A 25,261-nucleotide genomic window follows, 5' to 3' on the forward strand; every position below is an offset into this window, starting at 1 on the left:
AGATTCCGTTCTTTTTTTTATTGTTTTCCTTACTGGAATAGATTGTAAATAATAGGGTATCCTCCAGGAACCGATAACCTAAACAATATGTGTACTTATTGGGCGTTGGTTCTAAGGGTGCCATTCCCTACTGTCACACCTTAAAATGTTTAGATGCATTTGCTGCAAACGGTAATCTTAACGGCAGTCTTATATTCCCAATTTCCTTTGAACAAAAACTGTTAACATAAGACGTATTTCTCTTGAGGAAATACTATAAGCTTTGCGTAATCTTGCATCACGCCGCAAAAACACGAAAGTAGCTTTTGTGAATCAAATAAGAACCTCAAAATTCAACCAATCGAAGAAATATCTGACTCCTAGCTTTATTTTTAATGAATGCTATATAAAGTATTCCTAGAAACTATTGATTCCAGATGTAATGGTCTCCAGACAATTTGTTTCGCCTACGAAAAATATCTGTATTCGTGCGCTTTTGGCTCTCCATTCATTTTGTATGTTCATGTCCCGTACTTCCGAAGTCTGTTGTGTTTAGTCTCATTGCTTAGTCAAGCATAACTATGCATGATCATGTATTAAAGAAAGAAAGCAAAATGTGTATACGTACACACGTGTTTCAATATTCACTAGATTATGTAAGATTCCATGTATCACACTAAGGAGTCAAATTTTCAGTCACGAATTCAGAGACCTATTTGGGGATGGGGATCCAAGAAGGAAAGGATTATACTTTATTTGTTGGGTTCTTATTAAGGAAAATAACCAGAAGTAGGGTTCCCTGAAGCCAGGGGAAAACACTCTAAATCCCATCTTATTTGTTAGTCATGTATTGCTAAGGTCAACAGTCGATCTGTCGGTGGATCCTGACTCTGGACCATAGCGATACATGGATCTGTGGTTTCTGTATTTAGTAGCCCATCTCTCTAAAACAATTAAAGCATAGAAGTAGTGTTGTACCATATATAAACGTACACTTTGTACTTATTTACGTCCATGGCCTAAACAAACTATATCAAACAGTTATGTGCACCTTCATGACTGAAAGTGAACTCTGAGTTAGATAACGAGGACTGAGCGTGAACCCATGACCTACACAATCTAATCTCTATCCGACCTGATAGGGGTGGACGGGTGCTAATCCTTATACACTCTTACATTATATAACTTTATATATCGAGAGAAAATACAAGCAAGATAAAAAAAAAATGCAGGTCTGAAAAGTCTTGAACTTCACTAAAAGGTTAATGCAAGAGACAAAAGTAAAAAGATCATAGACATTGATCGATCAGCCTTAAGGATCCCTGTCCCACTGCACTTTGTTTTTTCTTATATACACTAACCTCACTTTAACTTCCGGTTGGTTATAGCACACTTGAGCTAGGATACTTCCGTTGACAAGACAGCTTGAAGCACGACCTAGTCCCACTGAATTTTTTTTCCACTCCAAGCACTTGTTGATAATATTTTTGCTTATTTCATATTTATCATTTCCCATAAAATTCCTGCAAAGTTTGATTTTCTTTTCAGAAATGATTTATCAAATCTAGTCATGCCAGTTTCAATGAGGGGATACAACACGCACCATTATTCAGTTCTCTTCCCTACTGGAATAGTTTATTATAAAGTAATAGAACCTTCATCATTCGTACATGGTTTGGTACATAATATTAACAGGAGGATGGGTAATGTTGAAAATGCTGGTACAAAAAATACCAGTGTGTGTATTGATGTCAACATTTACAACTTCTTTACAGATCATGGTGCTAAACAACACGGGATCAATGGGGCGACTATACATGAAGCAACTTGACAACACTTACAAAATGTAGACCTCCTGTAACAGAATGGTAAGTAAAAATGATACTGTGAATTAACTTTCATCATAATGAAATTTAACACTTATTCAAATGAATATTTAGTGAAAAAAAAAAAAGATTTAATAGAAAATGTTTTAAAATAAAATTCATCCATGCATATCAGCACTCCCATCTTGCACTCTTGGGTTCATCAATGGCTGAATGACATTTTGGTAAAACGTGTATTTGAATAAAAATTGTTTAAAAAAAGTTTTCCAACATAAAATATGAATCAACATTTTCTATAACAGTTTCATTAAAAAAACAATTCAATTGATAACAGAAATAAAGAATTCTAACAACTATGCCCTACAGGTACTGGGGTATGTACAATTGACACAAACCTTAGGACGACCAGGATTCTGTACGTTAAAACTTAACTAAGTGGCCACTATCAGTTAAAAGCTATCCAATCAAAATCTAACAGAGACATGATCACCATATTTGAACAACATGAAACTTAAACTACTGGCAAGATTTATCATCATGAACTAAAAGATCCCTGATTGTATCTAACTGTTTTATATTTCATGGATAGTCAACGATTTAACTCTCAATACTTACAAATTATAAATAAAAACAGGTGACACAGGTATCATATTGTTATCATAAATCTAAATTCACATGTTACTTTCATAGAAAGTAAAAATTAAATCTTTAGTATTTTATTTTTGTAAAAACCAAATAAGTTTTTGTGTTGAAAAAGATCAGCAGACAGCAAAAACAAAATATACTCACATTTTTGAAAACAAAGAAAAATGAGGGTGTTTTAGGTAATGAGGCTTACAACCCAATAATTTTTAATTAAATCTGTCTAACCAACACCTTTGTGGGACACAACATATTAGTCCGGTTAACGGTTTAAACCATAGGGCTGCAACGAAGAACCACCGACCTACGGCCAGTTCCTGGCGACTGCCCCACATAAGTCTCAAACCTGCGATCCAGTGGTCCGGTAGCAGAATGTCAGGGGGCTAGTGGTAGCAGAATGTCAGATGCATTAACCACTTGGCCACTGTGGCAATTTGACATAAAGTCAGGATAAACTTGTCTTATTTGGTAGTTTAAGGTATATATATATATACATCTTCTCTCCCCCCACCCCCCCCTAGAAATGGGATGAGAGCATCATGTCAGATTACACAGGATTTTTGAAATACTTCTGATCAGATTGGCCAGGTTAAACTGTAGTACAAATATATGTGCAGTTTTAGCTGCACTCTTGACAACTTTAATTTATAAAACCTTTGCATATTGGGTATACACGTCTATATTCTATGAAGAATCAATTCCTCTTAATATAATATGAAATAAATTCAAAATTCCTGTTGAAAACACATTTTTCTAACAAAATATAGCACATATTGAATAATCAATAAAGCTATCTGCAATAATGCCTCTTTCTTTAAAAGAAAAATGTATCTAACAATTTCATAAATCTAAATTGGGACATAAATTTCGATAAAAAAAACCCACACTGGAATAAATCTTAATGCCATCCAAGATATTTAACATGGCTTGCTTTAATAAGATGATGTTTCTCACAACAACAAAAAATTCTGGAAAAAATTCAATACAAAAAATGAATCGGTACAGAAGTTTTAAGTTGATACAAGGTTAGATATGGTAATGGTCAAATTTTGAAAATATTAAAGAATGCTTGAATTTTAGACTAGGTGGCAGGGAGGAAATTCATTTTATGTACAACCTGTGATTTTGACTCTATTGCAAATAATGGAACTAGATGTATTCTTAATTGATATTATATACATGTATGTACATATATACAGTAATTCTTCATGCTACCGACTAGATAAAGAAATTGGTCCTTGCAATGGTAAACCTACAGAAATATATACCATCAAACTGATTATATATATATCATCAGATTAAAATGTAACACTGAATTTACAAGTAAATATATTTACATATATACAGCTATATAAGCTGGCATGGAACGATTGTCTTTTCATAAATGCCCAGCTTGGTTAGACTTTCAAATCATATACATGTATCAGCCAAATCTGCATGTACATTTATTACAATCAGCCAAAAAGATTTCATTTTCCCCCTATATCACCCTGAATATCGAACAGTTCGAATAACTAAAGAATATTAATGTTTAAGGAAAATAGAATTGAATTTGAAAGGGCATCTACATGAAATAAGTAAAATTCAAATATCAGAATCTGAACGAGGAAAAAGAACTAAAACATAGACACCCAATAGTATCATAGTAATATTGCTAAAACAATTATCTTTTCATGATTTAAGTTGACTTGTTGTCCATATAAACCCAAATCTTTAACACTTCATGATAACAAACAAATTTGTTAAAGTGTAACACACAAATATTTCAACTATAAGCACATAGTAAAAGTCAAAATTTGAGCAATTTAACAAAACAAAGATTACACTCTCCTTGCATTGCCAGTTACATGTATGTAACTCATGATCTGACATGCAAGTGTTCCATCTGAAAAATTGAACTGGAAATGTACATGTATTGATTTGAACAAAATCGATGAAGTTTTTGTTTTAAAGTATAGAGCACACCATGAAATCACTTTACTTACAGTAATACCTTGATGTAATGCCCCTCGTTTCATTTTCCACCATGCTTAAACATCAACATTTTTCAAGATCCTCTAAATATATTGTTTGTTTGCTGTTGCAAAGTTCCTTTATTCCCTATACTTAATATATCGCCCAACCCTTATACATGAACATCATCAGATGAACAGATACTGCAATGTTGCCGGGTTAACGCTGGCAGTTCAAGGTTTTGCTTTTTACATATTGAACAATCTAACCACACCATTTATCAATATCATCTCACAATATGTCAATACTCCTTTTTTATGACAGAAATGATTATAATTGTACAGGCAAAGGTGGCTATCTACTAAATACAGCATAATCTATACCAAGGGACAGACCACTCAACGGAAGGCTCAAATGTGGTCTTTTTGCCAGAGATGGTCATGCATGGACTTTTTATACAAGAGTGTACTACGTTTAAATTGCTTGGATGGGATGAGAAAATGGCGGTCCGTAAGGATTAACAGGGCTGGTCCTCTAGCAGGTTTGACTGTACAGTGAAAGCATTGAATTCCCGATAGACTATGAAATGTTCAAGTATTTTCAATCAGACTACCTGACATACAATGTAACAGGCTGAAAATAAACGAAGCATGTATATTCAGCAGGAAAAACATTAAAATGATACATGAAAAAGTGTTCTTAGGTAAAAATTAGATTCAACACATATTTACATTGTAAGTACCACATTAAGGTACTATACAGTAGTATGTGTTATATACAGTAACAAATACATTGTTTGGCTCAGTTGTAAGTAAACATGGGTATTTCTATCACTACTACAAATCATGAACAGTGTTAAAAATCAGAATTACACAAAAAAACAACAAAAAAAACAACATTATACAAAATAGGTTGGTTGAGTAATAAATCTTACAAAGGGCTCTATAACATCCTAATATTTTATTATTGAATCACTTTGACCTTATTCTTATATTGCCAGGTTAATTTAACAGTAATACTGGAAGCCCAATAGGCTGTTTTACGTAATGTTTACCATTTTATGGATGAGTGTGAGTTTACTGACAAGACAGTACACTTGTACCAGATATGTACACTTACAGTGTAACGTGACATACAGTTGTATGTAACACAATGAATGAAGATGTCAAATATTAAGTCTGTACTGCAGTAAAACCTTGATATAATGTCCCTCGTGCTACTTTTCAATGTCTTGTCAACATATTTCAATTGTCCCAATTTCCTTTTTCAATATGATTTCCTTTTTACCGCTCTCATTGTATTGCCAAACCTCTTTTATATCACCAAAACAGTGGCAGTATTGCAAGGTATTACTGTACCAAAAAAATGGCAGTATAGCAAGGTATTACTGTACCAAAACAGTGGCAGTATAGCAAGGTATTACTGTACCAAAAAAATGGCAGTATAGCAAGGTTTTACTGTACCAAAACAGTGGCAGTATAGCAAGGTATTACTGTACCAAAAAAATGGCAGTATAGCAAGGTTTTACTGTACCAAAACAGTGGCAGTACAGCAAGGTTTTCTTGTACGTGTATGTAAATCATCCTCACTGTGACAGACTGACCTCCAAGTCTCTTGCTACTAGTACGAGTGAACACTTTGGCTAATGGTCCATTATCTCAAGTATAAGGATCCAATCACACAACTCTAGACCTGAAACATAGACATGGTGGTCATAAATCCAATCTGCCTAGTTACTCATAACCTGTTAGGAATAGCACTAACTGTATAAGTTCATAACCTGTATGCATTTGTTTAAAGTTGACAGCTTAAGTTTGGTGCCAGAAGCTTTTGTGTTCACGGAAGTAGGTGTCACAATTGTTTTTTCTCTCTCTTGAAATTCATGTGAAATCCAAGAAAGCAGTGTGCTAGCTATACCCACTTTATAGTAATGAACACAGTGGTTGTTTGAGATAGTTCCCCGAGTTATCACTGCACAGTCTCATAGATTTGTTCCGCCTCCATTGTGCTCTCGCCTTGACTGTTGTGGAGGATTGGCCGGATACTTTCGTCATCACTACTGTGTTCCAAAGCCTCATTGACAGCATTGTCATTGGCGTACATGGGCTGGTCTGTCGATTCCATCCTCTGCTCTAAATTACTCGGCTTGCTGGGGTCAACCACTCGGTTTGCCTCATTGATCAGATTGGTGGCCTTTCCTTGTCTGCTCCCCGCCGACATATCAACATATTCACCTTCACGGACAGGTAAGGGTCGTCGGTTGTTCAGACAGGGCAGAGGAGGGGCTGGAGGGTTGTCTTCTCTTTGGGGTGAACAATTTTTTACAGGAGTTTCGTAATCCGGGTCCTCACTACAACACATGTCTTTGCCTCCCTCTGCACCTCCCTTGGCCTGAAGGGTGGAAGTGTACTGAGTGTCGTAGCGGTTTACACCATGGTCCACCTGCTTGGTGACAACATCATACAGTCGGTTCATGTCAGTCGTGTCCATGTAGATATTACTCTGGGCCCGCTGTGGTCCTTGGTCAAGCTGGTTCACTCGGGCATAGTTCAGGTTCTCAAACCGCACCGACATTTCATCCATGGGCTTCTTGCGCTGGAACCTAAAGAAAGAACACAAAATATTGTCGGTTATAAAGGACTGATGTTGGAAACTTCAAATACTTCCTGACCTATGGACGTGTAAATGTCTGATAATTTCAATCAACTTTGATTTTGTAAAATAAGACTTTCAGTAACATTGATCAAATATCTCATACTTACTTTCTATTCTATTATTTTTTCTACATTAATCAATAAAGGCATTTCATTTCTAAATTTCTTGCGAAAATGAAATCATTCTTGTCATGAAATAATACATAGGCAAAACTGCCATAGCAACAACTTTCTATAAAGGACACCTGTCTATAACAATCATTCCAGTACAGGTCTTTTAGGTGGTCACGCTGGACAGGTTTGACTTCATCCCAAACAATTAAATCAGGTGAAGCATACTTGTGACAATTTGTGTAAAGATCTTGTGAAAGATTGACGAGCGTTGTATCCTTACCTCTTACGACAGAAGATGAACCCGAACACGGCCAACAACAGTACGACTATAGCTCCTGATATAAACCCAATCAGTAGGCCTGAAACAAGTACATACATCAATATAGCGTAAAGCGGATACACACATCAATATAGCGTAAAACTGATACACACATCAATATGATTAAAAGTTCTCTTTAACAGGGTTGTTGTTAGAATTTCACAGACATTACTAATTTTATGAAAGAGGTTTTAATTGTTATAGCACTAAAGAAAAGATTGCTCCTAAGATATTTCAAAGAAAAGATAATCAAGATATATTCTATTTTTGGTCTAAACTTTTACAACATGTGCTTTGAAAGAGAATTAGTCTACAATACAACACATGTGTTGTCTAGACCAAAAGATAAAACCTCCTGATTAAGGACAGCTAGCTTTAATTCAGAAATAGTCATGTAACATGTGAAAATAAAGCATTTTTAAACTCTAAAGATAAGAAAAACATATAAAAAATATCTATATATCTATATATATAAAATACAATACATACTGTCTTTATTGGTGCTGCTGTCTGGTTCCAGTTGACGGTCGCCTGTGGACGAGGCTTGGTCAGCATCAATGTGGGCATTCTCATAGGCTGTAAATACATAAAAACAACGCTAAACATTACGGTGTTGTCAGAGTCTGTCAGGTTCTGTCATAAATACAAACAACATCTTCATACAGTGTTGTCACATTCCATTCTCCAACCTATATATATATACCTGTGTACAGGCATTCTCACAGGCTGTAAAATACACAAATCAACACACAACATTACATTGATGTCAGAATCGGTACGGGCATTCTCAAAACACTAAACAACACACAACAGTTTAGTATTGTCAGAATCTGTATGGGCATTCTCAAAACACTAAACAACACACAACAGCTTAGTATTGTCAGAATCTGTATGGGCATTCTTATATACCACTGTACATGTACCATGCCTGTACATGCACATATATACGGCTGACATTCAGAAAATTAACAGTATGACAAAAGTGATAACTTAACTGCAATTTTCATACATTTTCACCGATAACATTTATTATCTTAACTACGGTAGTAATAATATAAAATCATTCACAGTGATATCACCGAAGTGACAGGTGATTGTGATGTCCAATCAAATATCCCCACATTTCAGTGGCCAAGGTTTCTCGCACCACTTAATATCATGTATATATTATGTAATCAAATTTCACAATAATTTAACTTGTTATTGACTTAAGGCTCACTTCTGGAATCTGCCAGTGAATCTTTTCATAAAGTTACCAGATTAACAACAAATTGGATATTACAACAGTATACAACTTAAATTCTTTATCATGTCGTGGAATATTATATATTTTCCCAAAGTACATGTGGTTAACACTTCAGGTCGGCTCTCTCCCACACACATTTCTAACACATGCTCTGGTTAATCAAAGTGACTGCACATGTACCGAGTCCTTCAATACTGCATTACACAACTTTACATAAACACTATAGCAAAGGACACACCAATGTGGGGGCAATGGGTGCAATATCAAAATAGACTGCCATTATAAATCACATGTATCAGTATGACCAGGCGGGGTTACTTTAGTAATTGTGTTTATAAATTACTTGGCAAACTTTAATTCACTTCATGTTTGAAAAAATAATTAATTACATTGTAATTACTGTACTAACTTTTAATTGTGTTAATCAAAAGTTTTTTTATTTTGTTGAACAAATATATTCATAGACACAATCATGTAGGGTTTGAATTAAGCTTACATTGAATTATTTTATGAGTGCAATTCAAGTTAAAATGTCAAAGGGTCTTAGAGAATATTTCATTAGATTTTATTCATTGCTAAGCATCAAATTCTGGTAAGTATAATCCTTAATGGGATGGTACATTAACAGATACATGTAGCTATAGGTTTCACTACAAATGGGTCTAATTACTAACATGACTGAGAACAATGGGAATGTGATTAAACATGTACATGTACTATCAGATATATACCTGTTTTTACATACCTTAATTGCTATTTCATGTACTTAAGACTGGCTACCAGCCCCTAAGTTTTTTATGAATAATTTCTCAACTGCATTTTACTACTACCGGTAGCTTATATCTCCCCCTAGTTTAGAACTAAATTGTTTGAGGGAAGAAAAAAAATAATGATGAAAATATATAAAAACTTCCAATGAATCATCAGATGACAGATTTACTTAATACAAGTTACAACCACATGAACAATTTGTGTCCAATAAAAAAGAAATAGATTATTATACAGGTGCTCAGGATTATTATTATAAAGGTGACTGGGGTATGTACATGTATATGATATATAACAGTACCACCATACACCTCCATGTTGTACTTCATATTATCTGACAAAGGTAATTTATCAAACTTACCACATGTTTACTTTTTCATGCAATTAAAATGGCACATACATAACTACTAAGGGTATTACCACAAAGTCTGAGGTATTACCAACATGAGTCGTGGTAAAAGGTAAAAGCGGGCAAATAGAAACCTTCCTTTAACAAACATTTCAACAACTAGAAATAACATTACCTAGACTGTAAGTTTTGATCACGTGTATACAAAATGACAGTGTATAGCTCTGGTTTTACATTTATCTGTAGCGTAATTTTATTGTTGTAAAAGCAGCAAATCCTTATTGAATTATCACCATCATTGGTCCAGTAGAATGTTGGCGATGTACTGGGGTTCGGTAACATACATCCGAGTGAGATACAGATGTACAAAAGAATTTTTAGGAAAAAAAAAGTAAATGGGATCTTGAAATACATTGACAGTAAATGAGGGGTAATGATATGGGGGACACTCAGTTATGATGAAATTGCAATGTATGTGAAAAACAATTACAAATTTTCAAGGTTTTTAATTTGCAGCTTCTCAAGTCTTATTTCATAAAAAATATTTTTTTAATTAACAATTGCAAGCCAAATACCAAATATATATATCATGACCAAAGGCCTTAAGGTTCTAATATGTGTTCAAAGTAAAACGTTGACAGTGGACAGACAAGGCAACCATAATGCATCAGGTCACACATGCATGCCTGGCCACATCCACACATGTACATATAAAATTGTACAACTACTGATGTACTTTCAATAGTCAAAATCACATTCGACAACATTACAATTTATTACTTGAAAAATATAGTTAGATCACAAAACATATTTAAAGTACATTTGACCCAGATAATTAAGAGATCTTCGATTCATGCAAAGTTTATCTTGCACACATTTCTCTCCTTGTACCACAAGTATAAACACTGTAAAAATCACACCACCCTCAACAGATCATCAGGCCACACAACACTGCAGATCCAAAGTCCACCCCGGCCTAACCCTGGACGCAGCACTGGAGCAGTTAACAGTGACACTTCCACTATCTTAAGTCAGGATAAATGTAAGATTGGAAAATGCTTGAGTTTCCTCATATATGCTACTATCATATTTCTTGTAGACATACAATCTTTAAATATCAGCTGTGGGATCGGATTGGCTTGCAGATGTGAGTTACACTCCAAGACAGCATCGGTACATTACTGCACCTGTGATGAGGGCCTGGTGGGGTACCCACACATTACCGATTTACCTCAGTCTTATTCTACACATAGATTAGCATGCATGTGACCATCATTTGAAGCCTGTTATGCTGGTACATGTACATGCATACATAACATGCGTTTGACTGGGAACAATATTGTGTCACAGACCTTGAAATAAATCGATCTTGATAAATTACATTAGATTACTGATTGTCCAAGTCTTGTATATAATTTTGTGTGTGTAATGAAAGAAAACAAACAGACCTTTGGAGGACCACAAGTTTGTGAAATCGATACTTTTCTTTTTTGTTTAACTTGAGACAACATATTTTCACACGGGTAATGTATACCATCAACATGGCTATACATGCACTTCAAGCTGTCTCAAAATTAAGGTGACACAAATACTGCAGGGAAGCAATATATGTTGTCTTTCTTTCCCTCCTGGTATCAATATTACAATAAAATAGCTTGTTCAAACTTAAGGACCTAAAACATTTTATATTTTCACATGGTATACATGTGTACGAATTGCATAACATTTTATTACATCTGTAGGTTTATAACTGTGAATATGATAAACAAATAATCGGCATATCTCCTATGTATAACATGCATGCAATAAGGAATCACTGCAAGGCTTTTACATGTACATGTATATTTGTGAAGGCCTAGGGAGCACATCCTTAAAGGACAATCATGCCGACAGACAAGTATCATGTATGATATATATTTGTAATGTCAGCATGCAAAAACATGATAATGAAATGTATGAATCATTGAATGGTTTTCAACAACCCTATGAACAACTGAAGACACAATGAATAAAAGGAAATGCACGTATATTCACAAAGAGACAGCAGGGATAGCCACACAAACACGGAAGAACAGAAATGACAATATATGTGTGTATGAAATGAAGCCCAGGAGACTAGACTACTATTATACATCTGATAATGATGAGTAAACACTGTACATTATATACAAAATGTTTATGCATAGAAAGAAGGAAAATTTAAGTAATTACTACCTGGTAAGATTCATATTTACTCTGAAAAAACTCTGAATGATTTTCTTTTCATTTTATCGAGCGTCTGTTTTACATCTGATGAATCTGTTGGACTAGCTAGCTGCCCTACATTTTGCTGAGGTAGATTTTATATTTGGGCTACGAAATGTTTTTAATATTTGCTATGAAAATATGGGTTAGACTAGTAGAATTTTTACAAAATCTGTCTGTGCTCTTGCTTGTAGTCAGTGAATACTAAATTGTACATCCCTGCCACAGCTAGCTCTCTAAAGAACCTGGTATTAACCCTTTCACCCCTATGTAACTTTAGTACCATGCATTGATATGGATGAGTCCATTATGGTCTACAGTGGTGAAAGGGTTAATACCGTGATTAGCTGGTTAACATTTTACACCATTACATGTCAAGGAAATGGATATATGGTTCATAAAACCTGGAAGATAATTAAATAAGAACAGCTCTTTGGCTGAATTATTCAAATGCTCATCTTGTGGCAGATCAAATTGCTTGTGTGTGGTTCCTCAACAGCTTCACTTGCCTCTGGCAGGTCTTAAATTTCTGTGTCATGATCCGCGAAATGCAGTAATTTTCTGGGGATGGTCAGGAGGGAGAGTCAGAAGGGAGGGTGAAATAAAATGTATCAGGTATCCATTTTGGAAGGAAGAGGAGACAGAGGTTTCCTTTGTTTGTTTATTCGAGGGGTTATGACATCCTTGAAACAGTTAAGGTCATACAAATGAGTTGTCGATAGATGATGGGGCTAATCATGATCAAGGGCCAGTTATAAGTATGGTGTCATCTCACTGAAATGCCAAAACTTGGACATTAAATATCAAGGAGCATGACACTCAACCCCGTCCTATTTTCTGACAACGGGCTAACCAGAGACCAGAGGTGCCGTGGGAAATTTAGCCAAAAAGAAAAGGTAGATAGGAGAGAAAAAGAAAAGGCAGAGGTCTGATCATGAAGAGATACTATGAGAGGAGCAGATTGACTTGGTTTCTCCAATGTCCTTCAGCAGAATTAAACACGGATGACAATGCTGGTAATACATGTACAGCAGGTGTATAGCCTTCCCCAGAACCTCCACAGGTATGATTAATAGAATAATTTAAAAAAATGTTTTTAAGGGCAAATTTTTAGGGTAGGAAATCAGGAATAGAAAATATCTTAAATCTGTATCCTTGGATTTATTAGTTAGCCCTTAGATGTTGAACCTTGCTCACCGATACTCATTTTGTACAATGGACTTTTACATCCAATACTGGGGCCAATTAGGTTTTCATATTGGTGGTAGTTTAATTTACTAAATCTTATCAAAACCCTCATTTTCTGTATTGGATTTCTAAGGCCATGCAACAAGATATGTAAGAACATGTAATAGATAAACATGTATGTATTTTCTTTTAATTTAATTAGGTCCTAGATGTACATGTACACCTCTCATACAGACCCTCGTTTTCTATAACGGCATGTTTTAATCTTCTTATTCTATCAATCCATTTAAACTGAGAACAACTTCCTTGTTAGAGCCACAATACATTTTTTTTATAAGTCTCTCTCGTGTAGAGCCTCAAAATTTCTCAAACACTTCCTGCTATCACTGTAACACATCGCAGTAACCAAAACACATTCTATTTATAGTTGGAACATGTCATTTAAATAATGGTATAGGTTTTTATAATCTTAAACATTTTTATTCTCAGAAATTCAGTCTGAAGATTACACATAATGGATTGTTTTTTATCAATGAGAAGAAAATGTCCAACCCATTGACGAGTGATCACTGATACTTCCTGTCTGCCAGCCTTTAAATTCACTGACAATATATGTATTTATTATAATTTGTATACACTTGAATATAGTATTGTGTGTTGCCAACTGGCCATGGGTACAAAGTTTAGTTCACACTCTTGTATATACGTGTTGTAATACACTACCACAAAAATGTCACGGCATGCAATTCGTTCTTCCTACATAAATTTTGAATGAATATTTTTTACCTTACCGGATATTGATGACGTAACAAACACACAGAACGTGAATAAGTTTAGGACAAAGAAATAATTTGTAAACGATACAATAACATTTACTGGTATAATATTGGTTGAACTTATATCAGAATTCAGGACAATGATCAAAGCAATGTGTTCACAAACTTTCCTCTTCTTTAACTAATTTGAACTTAAGAATTGATCTTTGAATAAAAATTCATAATTTGTTCAAAGAAATTTTTGAAATTATAAATCAAATTAAAAAACAAAAACAGACTAGGAAAGGAAACAAAGGTAGATGATTATATACATATATGCATACTGTAAAGCACAGCATTCGTCCCCTCACTACACAATGAAGCCCTTACCACAACAGACAACCTCAAGAAATCCAGGTACACAGATTAGAATCATAAATAATATATATGTATTTGAAGATTGTCAGTTAATGTCATTAAACCAAAGTTTTTAAACTGATTGTTTCTTTAAATAAATATAAATCATTTCATGATGAATATAGAGTAAAATTTGAAAAATGTTGAAAATGAAATTAAATTGTGAGATGGATGATCATGAAAGTGAAATTTACCAAAAATTAAAAAAAAAAGTTTGCTTTGTCATTTAAACCAAATCTTTAAGTACTTCAGATTGTATGTGTTTAACATGTGGTTTCACTGTGCAGAAAGGGTGGCATGCTTTCATCACACCACTAACCTTTGTGATACCCCAAATCCAAATTTTGGTTTTCCATTATCTTTGGCTTATCATGATTTGGTTCTAAGTTCGGGACATGAGCAACAAGCAGATGAGGCTCCTGACTGGAGGGGAGTGGTTCTGTACTGGGGGCAGGAGCAAGGGTCGTGTTGGCCACGGTGCTTGCCTCGGTGGTGGTGGTGGTGGTGGGGGTTGTAGTGGTGGTGGTGGTGGTGGTGGTGGTAGTAGTGGTAGTCGTACGAGGCGACATACCTTAATGAATAAACAAAACAGAAAAAAACGTAACTTAAAAGATGAGCAGAGATAGTTGTACTAAAACTGATTTTGACAATACGTAATAAAATGTTTGGAAATTTTTACAACTTTTATAGTCATGACTTAAAGCTAGTTCTACCATGCATCTATGTGATCAAATTTTAAAATGAAAAAACAAATCTGTTTTCTTCTTTAATTCTCAAATGGAATATCAAGTAGAAGGTGTAAGTTTGTATTACATGGGTAAGGTTACTGTATGTGTATCTCCCACATACATCCATACTGTTATTATCTGGTCACTTATTCAAGCTGACCTACTGTAGGCCATTTGTATAAGTCAATTTCTGAAAAAAAAAAAAAATCTATTCTGAGAATTTACTTTCTGTTTAATTTCTGTTAATAAGTTCACACCTTCCGAAAAGACAACTTTTGTTTTTCATTAACTCCTTTCAATTTCAATATTGTGAATCTGTTCGATTATAAAGAACCTTTTTGTGTTAGACACTCTGGTTTCTCTGTATTAATAAAATGTCATTACTTAAAATTCCTTCAGGGTCATGATGAAATGATGAAAAGGATAAAAAACACAAAGCAACTGTGATAGATTTAAGCAGATGAAAGATTACAGAGATGATCATGGGGGAACATTTGTGGATGTGAGATACATATGTACAATATTTACTTTGTGCACTTTGTAAAATAGTAACATATTATGATCCACGTACAAGTACTGCTGTACTGTTGTTGGGATGTGCTCCCCTGCCTCACGATGATAGGATGTGCTGCTTCTCTCCAGAATTACATTATAAACACACATGGTGCCATACAGATTGTATACATAGGGTATATACAGTCTAATGTTCCCTTTTAGAACTGGGGTAATTGGTCTTAACTACAAACATCTGACATTATAACACAGACACAGAACATATGATAAAACATAATGGAGAACGATGCTGTGTATAAATATCAAGGAGGGCGAAGCGTTTGAGAACTGTGCTATAGGACCAGATCTAGAGTTATAAGTCAGGCCGATCAATGTATTGATTGAGCCACAACCTTATACAAATGTACTTAATTCTACACAGCCAAGTTGGCGCAAACCTTTACGTCACTATAAGCCTGATATATAATTAGAACTCCTCCCACAAAGAGTCATCACAAGATACAACTTTTAGAACACGTACTGCATTTGAATTTGATTATTTTTGCTACTGAAAGAAGACGAAAGGGTTCTGTATCGAACGGACATTGCTGGGACTCCTCGAGCTCCTATTCATAGATAACACAATTAATGCCATACTTTATTTTGCTTGTGATATTAAGCCTTATCCTCTGGGACCTGGCCCATGGGGCTGTATTCAGAAAAGCATTCCCCTGCTCTAGCATGAATTTTGTGCTCAACCCAATAACTAACAACTTGGTAAAATCATTTGACACAGTCTAAAAGTCAATTCTACATGTAAAAATGTACACAATGAAAATGGTATTCAGCTTCAAATATCTCCAAATTCTCCCAAAATCATAAACAATATTTGATTTTTAATTGATAATCAGACCAAATAGGAAACTTGGTTTGAGTTTGAACATCAGAAAGGTTTCATGAATACTGGCCCTTTTCTGCAGCAATAAGGTAAACTGGGTATTGGAATATTTTTATCAAATTCCAATTTATCTAGAATTTGAGTTAATATATGTAGGAATATAAATACAAACATGTAAAAATATATATAACCCATGGTTCATTTTAAATTCTAGTTCCATAGTTAACACCAAATGGACTAATCAATTATTTGTGAAGATGATATTAACAGAGAATTCTATCCCATTAAGGGAATGTCGACTAGAAACAACAACAGACCTAGCTACACTAGGCAGTAGGCATCACAGTTTTCTAGAAATGGCTTGTAGACAAGTGCATGTACATTGATTTTCCATCTATGCCTTGTTTGTGGTTCCCACAAAGTTGTTCCTGAAGACTCCACGTGAGACTTTGAATAGACAATTTGAATTTTGTGATCTACCCAGACAACTGCGTATCCTTTGTGCTTCCTCGATCCATTATACACGTACACGTACACGTACACGTACACGTACATGTAAAGCTGCTGCTCTAGATGTGGAACCAGTTGTATCCAACTTTGATTTGTGTCTTACAGCTTAATGATATGCTCAATCCTACTCACAAATTCCTTTTTAATGTGAAGAAATTAATATATTTTTGTATATATACAGTATATTATTTTGAATCCCAGGACATGTTTATTTTGGTTTTAGTTTTAATAATTTCAATGTTTTTCAAAGATAAAATGTACCATCATGTGTCATTTTAGCTAATAGAACAAGAGTCCTGTGATCTCATATAACTTGGACTAAGAGGTAGTTTTATTATATATGTATACATATGCTATAACAATGAATTAATGAATACACTTTATATACCGTATTTGACCTAACATTAGTGCTCTGTTGTGGACACTTACTGTACACAGTTAGCTATTTAACAAAATAACTGCACAACCTGCCTTCAAATGGGATCCATACATTTTCATTTTTTGACTGAGCCAATATAATGTGTCACAGTATTGACCAACTGTTGACTAATCTCATATAAATAAAAGCCTATTGCCTTGAGCCATTTACATTATTTCTCAACACCCTGAAACTGGTACAGCCAATAAAACTATCTGCCATTATGCTTGACTAGATGCCAGTGTCTGTTCAAAAATATAGATGGAAGATACAATGATGTGACTGATGTCAATAATGCCTGACTCAAGTGATGATGAAGAAAACGTTTTCATGACGAATGGTTTCGCAATCGTGGATTCCCTTGATCAATACAGCGGGAGAGAGCACCCATCAAATAGTGTGTGTTGGCAGGCACATGAAAACTTAAGTTTCTTCTCTGGCTGTAGCTAGCTACATTTGTACGAGGCCAGTGTACAGCTAGGAGAGTGTGTTAGTTACACACAGTAATGTATTATCATCAGTCATCAGACTCTAGTGTCACCCACTTCGGAATGTCACACAGCTTTCTCATTCCATCCACAACAACAAAAGGCCTACATCTGCTGTATACAATAAGATACAAAATCTACATTGGTTGTTCACGAATTTTAAAACACTGTGGAACCTCACCTATCCAGAATGACCTTATGTTCCGGAAAACGATTTCAAGAGTAACACAATGTTCAAACTAGTACTACTGAAACAGAAAGTTTCACTTAAAAGTTCATCAATACACCTGGCAAAAAAACCCACCAAAACATCTCTTTGTTATGGGTTCCATATGCCTTCCCTAGAATCTCTTGTTCTAAATTGCCAACCATGAACATTTTAATTGGGTTCCTTCAAGGACAGAAATATTTCACAAAACTTTAATTTCATTATGAATTTAGGAATTAATATAGCTTCCCAGACAAAATCTATACAGACAAATGCTAGTAATGAGGATGTATAATCCTGATATGCCCTTTAGTCATACATCAAATTTATATTGATAAAGCACTGCAATTAATATAAGTTGTCTTAATTTTGCAAGTCACATTTTATGGTTTGATTCTGGAACAAATTCCCAGAGTTGGAACTTTTCCGCAAGGCATATGGGTTTCTTTTCAAAAATGATTTATTGAAGCTATAGTCATGTGAATAAAAAAGTTTTGAATTCAAAGTTACAGTTTTTGGCAGTGGTGCGGGAAACCTAGAGGTGTATATGTATACACACACAGATTGTTTTTGTCACATCCCGTTATGTGCATTTAAGTGCATCGTCCCACTCAAATATTGGGATCCACTTACACCGACTTCACTAGTACTTATATATATATATATAAACAAAAACACTTGAACTGATATGTGCCACTTCATCGTATAAAACCTGATACACAAATGCTAAGGGAAAATTCTCCATGAACATTTTTAAAGTCTAACAATCGAGGCAATCTACAATGCTTACTTATATTATAACAAACAGTTGACTAGACATGTCCATGACTTACTGTCAGGGGCCCATGGCCAAGATTATTAAAGAGAAATTTACTTGAAAGTTTTTCGATGAATTTGTGAAAATTTGAATGCATATCGTTTTGGTCCAAAACAGATCTTTAATTATACCAGCATACATGTATATGGGGCAAAGAAGTAATTCCAACAGTGTGGACAAGTTTAGGTTGTCAAATTTTCGGAGCGATCCGCTCCTTTTTCAAGACACAGTGAAACAGAACAGTTACATGTACATATACATCATATTACAAGAAGATAGAATTGATATACTATAATTGAAAATATAGCTATTAAATATAAAACCAATAGTCCCCTCGGCTAAAGGTAGCAATTAAGCTGAGAGCATCGCGGACAAGGAACGCTACGTTTTAAAACAAAAATAAAAACATAACCACACATTTCAACACTAAAACATGATACATGAAAGAGTTATGATGCATGTGAATAACTTCTATACAGAGATTGAACAGATCTTTTTATCAAAAATAAATGTCTGAAGTTCAGACATGGTTAATATTGAGTTCAGTAGCTAATTTGATATCTGGCGGAAGTCTCCCATCGCCCTAGGAATGTACTGTAATTTATTTCACTGATACTTTGCTGATATTTGGCCTTGTTAGAAAGAGTCTGGCTGTTTACACAGACTACTGTGAATTAAATAAGCTTTGTTCTATCAAATTTCTACACCCACATCACACGGCCTGCCATGTCAACAAGCATGCATGTGTCTGTAGACCAGCTACACCACTGTAGACATGTACATCTGACCTCAGAGACAGCTGGGAGTTGCCTCTGAGTGTACAAATGTTAAATCTCTTCATAATTAACTCCTCATGTACAGAAAATTGAGATTTTGGATGTATATCATCATTTCTTCAAATTTCAAGTAAAAATTTGGTCCTGACAGCCTTCGATCAGATCAACATTTTGTACCAAATTTGATGTCCTGATCATAACAACCATTCTTGAAAAGAAACTGATAATGTGTTAGCTATTCAGAATGCATGACCTAAGTTAACGTTATTACTATAACTCATAATGTTGGCAAACTGCAAATGTTTTTTTCTTTCTTTCAAAAAGAAAATAAAAAAAATAACCAAGGACTCTGCATACAGAATATGTGTTAATCTTCTTTTATTTTGTTATGCATTTTTGTATTTCCAACTTTATTTTGTTGCAGGTCTCTTCACATACGTATACCAAGGTATTGGTTTGCCGATGCGCTTATATTTTATTATTACTATTTTTTGTACATAAGGATGAAGCGATCTATACCTGGCCGCTCTGATTTATAGATTATACATTTCATTTTTCTAAAATACAAATATCTTGATACAAATTACTTTAAACAACCAAATATATTAATTTCACTTTAAGCAGAAAACTGAGTTCAGGTAAACAAGTGTTCAGGCATGTATGTACCAGTTATATCATTGCAGGTGGTAGTATCAATTTGTTTATATAAACATTTTTAGGAGGCAAGTCTTTGTTATTTCGTTGGAATTATGATAACTTAGCATATTATTAGCTACTTAATTCACAAGGTGAAATCCAATTCTACATGTAAATCATATAGTACCGGTAGATAATGTGTTTATACATAGTAAAATCCCACATGACACGAATTAGATAACATTTTTGTACATAGGTCAGGTATGTAACTGTAGGGAGATAGACCTTTTTCGGGTCATCCGTATGTCAAACTGTGACAATACAAAATGTTGAACAGTGTATTATGCTATTAGCCTAACTTATAGTCATAACTGCTTTTTTGACTGGATCTTGTCTGTTTGATATGCACTCATAATTATCTTCTTGAAAAATTGGAACAAGAACAGATTCACAATATTTTAGCATGGATGATTTTACCTGATGGTAATGTCACTTCGTTACGGTGCCTCAACATTAACTTTTCTGCCGTTGTAGTTTGGTTCCAGTTTTCAGAAGGCAAACTTTATATTTATAATCGATAATCATGAACATTATTTTGCAGAAAATAACAGCTGGAGGTATGTAATAAACAAGATACCACTTAAGTTTTTATCTGAAATCCAAGATAACACTTATGTTTATTGTGTAGACCTTAGGTATATACAGGCACACATGACATTCATCTGATTATTGCGCACCTAACCACTTTTCGATATATTTTTCCTCAAAAATACTCTGTGACTTCAGGAAAATGTATAATAACAGTACTGTATGTGGTACTGCAGTATATTATGTAGATATAGACTAATGTACATCAGATTAAATTAATCTGATGATTAAAATCTCCTAGAAATTCATGATCGATTGATGATTTCATGTAATCAGTTGATATCAGTTAACTGATGATCAATAAGCATGCAGTTCACATAATACACAATGCAGTTCTATGCTGCTGGCCAGTTTATAATATCAATATCATTTACTGCATTTTCAAATTTAAAACACCTGTGACAAGGTTTGATATCATCTTTACCAAACATCTGTCTCACTTCCTTCATACTGATATCATTCATGATCATCATATATGAAAGACATGTATTTTAACAAAACCCAACAACACTTCTCAATATATATATAACAGGCCATGGAATTAAAGCACTTCAGTGTTACTGGAAAACATTTTAGTTCTACCATATCATTTGACCATTTAATTTCTATATAATGACTGAATGAGGAACACTCAATAATCAATATATATATATATATTAAACAATGAAGTTTTTCCATTTTGACTAGACAACTAACAATCAATTGTCTGTATGATCAGAGGCTGAGTTCATTCAACACCTAGCTATGTACTAGTATGTACATGTTGTATCATTAAATATAAATGATCGACGGTACAGCATTAAACCCATTTTTGGACTTGGTCCTGTCTAATTCAATCATTGATTAAATTTTCTACTAAATCTTATTGTTCTAATCCGATCAGAACCCACATAATGTTTGTTTTCCGACAACTTTTTTTATAAATCTGTTGGTTAAATGAACATAGTCATGTTCATTCCCATACACCATTCTAATCACAATACAATGTGACAAATAGAAATAAATCTTAAGTTCCATATACTTACGGAAATCACATACGGATCTGTATTTAAAGAACATGTCTGTGTCACAGTGGTAGTCGTGCCAACGATAGCCATCCTGTCTCTTCATTAGGGCACAGTCCTCGATAGAGAAGAGTCCTAGGGATTTGCTGGGTTGGCCTGGAGCCCAGTAGCCCCACTGTAACCGCTCACCTAATAAAAAACAAAATTTATACTTTAATTAATTAAACAAAATTTATACTTTAATTAATTAAACAATGTATTTTTAATAATTTTTCGATTTCCTCGTTCCTTCATCGATATGATTTTTATGAAAAATTCCCTGATTTCTTAACTCATTCACCCCTGAAGACACATTTGAACTCTTCCAATTCATAGGTTGGAATAGTCCATTATGCAATTTCAGGGGTGAATGAGTTAATACCATCAAATCACCAATCCCTGATCATGGTATGTATGTATACATACAACTGAACCAGGTTTTTAAGGAGAAGGTAAAATTCACTTTACATAAAATTGTGTACCTATGGGTACATACATGGATATGTGCAATTTACCAGTACATTACATTTAGATCGAAAGTGAAAACCTCTCTAACCAAAATGCCACTGAAGGTACATATTTCCATTTTTAATACTGTCTAAATAAAGACAGGTTTTGTTTTTTTATGTTTCATTTACAGCGTAATTGAAATTACTAAAATTTAACTATCAATATTCCTGGTGTTATTTATATGCAGTACAGTTGAGCATACTTGTATCCATAAAATACAACTTTAAACCGAAACTTAATTGATGTTTATCATACAGGTTCGTTTTTTTTTATCAATATCAGAAATTCCAAATTTTGCATAGCAACAGTTTTTTAAGTTGCTATAAATACATTTCATGTGTCAAACTAAACTAGCTGAGTAAACACCATACCAGTTGTCCATCTCCATACACCCCCACTTCTGCTGTTAGCACCAATCCATGTGCCTGTATTTGTCCATCGTAAACTACCCAACGTCCGTTTCAGGAATTTCATTATATGTTCGTTGGGAATGGAGACCAGCTCCCCTCCCCAATTGTGACATCGTTCTCTTGCAGTAATCCATGTTCCTTCACGAGAAACAAACACATAACACTTGTCCTGAAACGTTCTCACACTGTAATGTTTACTGAGGTCACGTCGTACAACAGTGGGGCATCGGTATAAATCTTGGGAAGCCTCTGCTGCAAAATAATAAACACTTCATTTGTCATATGTGGAACTGGAAGGTTACATATATTGTTGTTCATGCTTTTATGCAGGTAACAGTACTAGTGTATACAGACAATTTATGTATATCAGTAATAATCAGTCACAGGATGCTGTTTCATCTTTTTTTAATTGTAGTGAAGCTCATGCATCATATGCTGTATCGGGTCTTCATAACCGAATATTAGTATGCTCTAGTCATACACTTCAAAAAGATTAATTTTGCTATATATAATAGTAATTACTCGTTATCATCGTTACTTGTTTGTGGTCATGGTCATAAACTGTAGGTAGTACAACAAAGAGTATCAAACCTGAAGACTCTCAACCTTGTTTACTGTAATATAACTTATAAGTAGTTTTTCTTTTCAAATTGCTAAACTTCTTCTACAGTGAACACTATATTTCAGCAAGCTTTATATATGCTTGTACATGTACAGGAAAAATATCCAGATGCTTAGCTTTTCAGTTCATAGGTTGTTGGAGTGTTTAAACACTTCAGACTCTTGTGACGATGCTTTGATTATGAGCATGGGCATTTCATTTTGAAAACTTTGAAGGACTCAAGGCCAGGAAACTGCTGGTAAGCTGGCTTGTGACCTTCAATAATGGATGACAGTATTTCTTTTCACAAATTTGTAGCTCTGTGTTTCAGCCAAATGCTAACCAAGTATACTGATTCCAGAACTTTCAGTTATTTAAAAGATCATGCCATTTTAATTACAGTGTGCTTAATAGACTCTTGTGATATTGAATATGGATCAATGCAAATTCCCCCACTCCCCAAACATTTTAGACAGCAAGCTACTGGCTTTATATCATGCTTCTTGGCAGTTTGCTTCTCTCGACAATAAATGCTGGAGTGTTCTCTATGGCTGCTTTTACTGAGATATTGCTTTCCTTTATTAACTTTACTTAGAGTGTTGTATAACGAATATCAAAATTTTCACACTGCCAATTAGGAGCTGTCAACCCCTTTAAATGGCAAATCTGATACAGTATAATATAGTAGATCCCCACTTTTTTCGAGGCAGATACCTGCAAATCAACATCACCTAGGGATACTTACTAATAAATTTGGTTGTAATCTATCTCATGGTTCCTGAGAAGAGGTGTTTTTTAAAGGAAAAGGTTAATGAACGGGTGATGAACAGAAAGCAATGCATTACTATAGCAGATATGGCCCTTTTGGCTAGGCGACTAAAAAATGTCACCATGCCATTTCCTGTATGCATCTTGTGATACAGCTTCTCTTCATATATTTTACTGTCCTATTTTCTGAACATAACCAAAGCAGAGAATAAATTATAGACTCTGGTCAAAGTCTGTGTGACCTCATTTACAAAACAGTTAAAAACACTCTTAAGGGTCACACAGCTCAAGATGAACTGAACACCCTTTTAGTCTTTCTCACATCGCTGGTCCGTTTCTCTGTCTGGGTTTACAAACAAAACAACAATGATACCAATGTGGCATGGCTGGACGTTACATAATTCCTGTAGGAATCTCAATCAGATGGTTTAGTTACATTGTCCAATATCCGATACATGGCACAACAGTACGTTTTATTTCAAGGTAAACTATTAATAAAACAACATTATGTTTTCTTACATGCGACATTAGTGATTCGATCGTGATTGAACCTTCGCATATCTCGTTGCCTTTACCGATACTTATCAGCACAGTAGCATACCATGGCCAGCTAGCTAGACCAGTCTTGAATTGATTCGCAAATTGACACAAACACCTCACTCAAAATTTCACAAAACAAACAAAACCAAGAAAACAAATGTCGAAGGATAAAAGTTACTTACCTATTTCAAAGGATAAAAGTATACACAAAGCTATAAAATGGTAAAAGAATCGCGAATCCATGATCAACTTCGCTGTTGACAGCTACTCCTCTACGAAGATAATATTATGTTGTGTATTGAAGTGGGTCATCTGA

The 25,261-nt window shown here is 34.5% G+C and overlaps 1 protein-coding gene across 2 annotated transcripts; it reads right to left on the reverse strand.

The window, feature by feature from the left end:
• Window positions 1–1,584: 1,584 nt before the first annotated feature.
• On the reverse strand, window positions 1,585–25,261 carry LOC110463911. Of its 2 annotated transcripts, XM_021518851.1 has the most exons (7): window positions 25,128–25,261; window positions 22,998–23,288; window positions 22,099–22,266; window positions 14,774–15,025; window positions 7,977–8,063; window positions 7,449–7,527; window positions 1,585–7,002 (listed from the first exon to the last, which is right to left on the reverse strand). In XM_021518851.1, exons 1-7 carry the CDS (start codon window positions 25,186–25,188, stop codon window positions 6,369–6,371), a joined length of 1,572 nt encoding a protein of 523 aa, XP_021374526.1. In that variant the 5' UTR covers window positions 25,189–25,261; the 3' UTR covers window positions 1,585–6,368. The 2 variants fall into 2 exon arrangements, with proteins under 2 accessions (XP_021374526.1, XP_021374527.1); XM_021518852.1 differs by lacking the exon at window positions 14,774–15,025.

The sequence above is a fragment of the Mizuhopecten yessoensis genome, unplaced genomic scaffold (genome assembly GCF_002113885.1).
Source record: "Mizuhopecten yessoensis strain PY_sf001 unplaced genomic scaffold, ASM211388v2 scaffold10945, whole genome shotgun sequence".
NCBI lineage: Eukaryota > Metazoa > Mollusca > Bivalvia > Pectinida > Pectinidae > Mizuhopecten > Mizuhopecten yessoensis.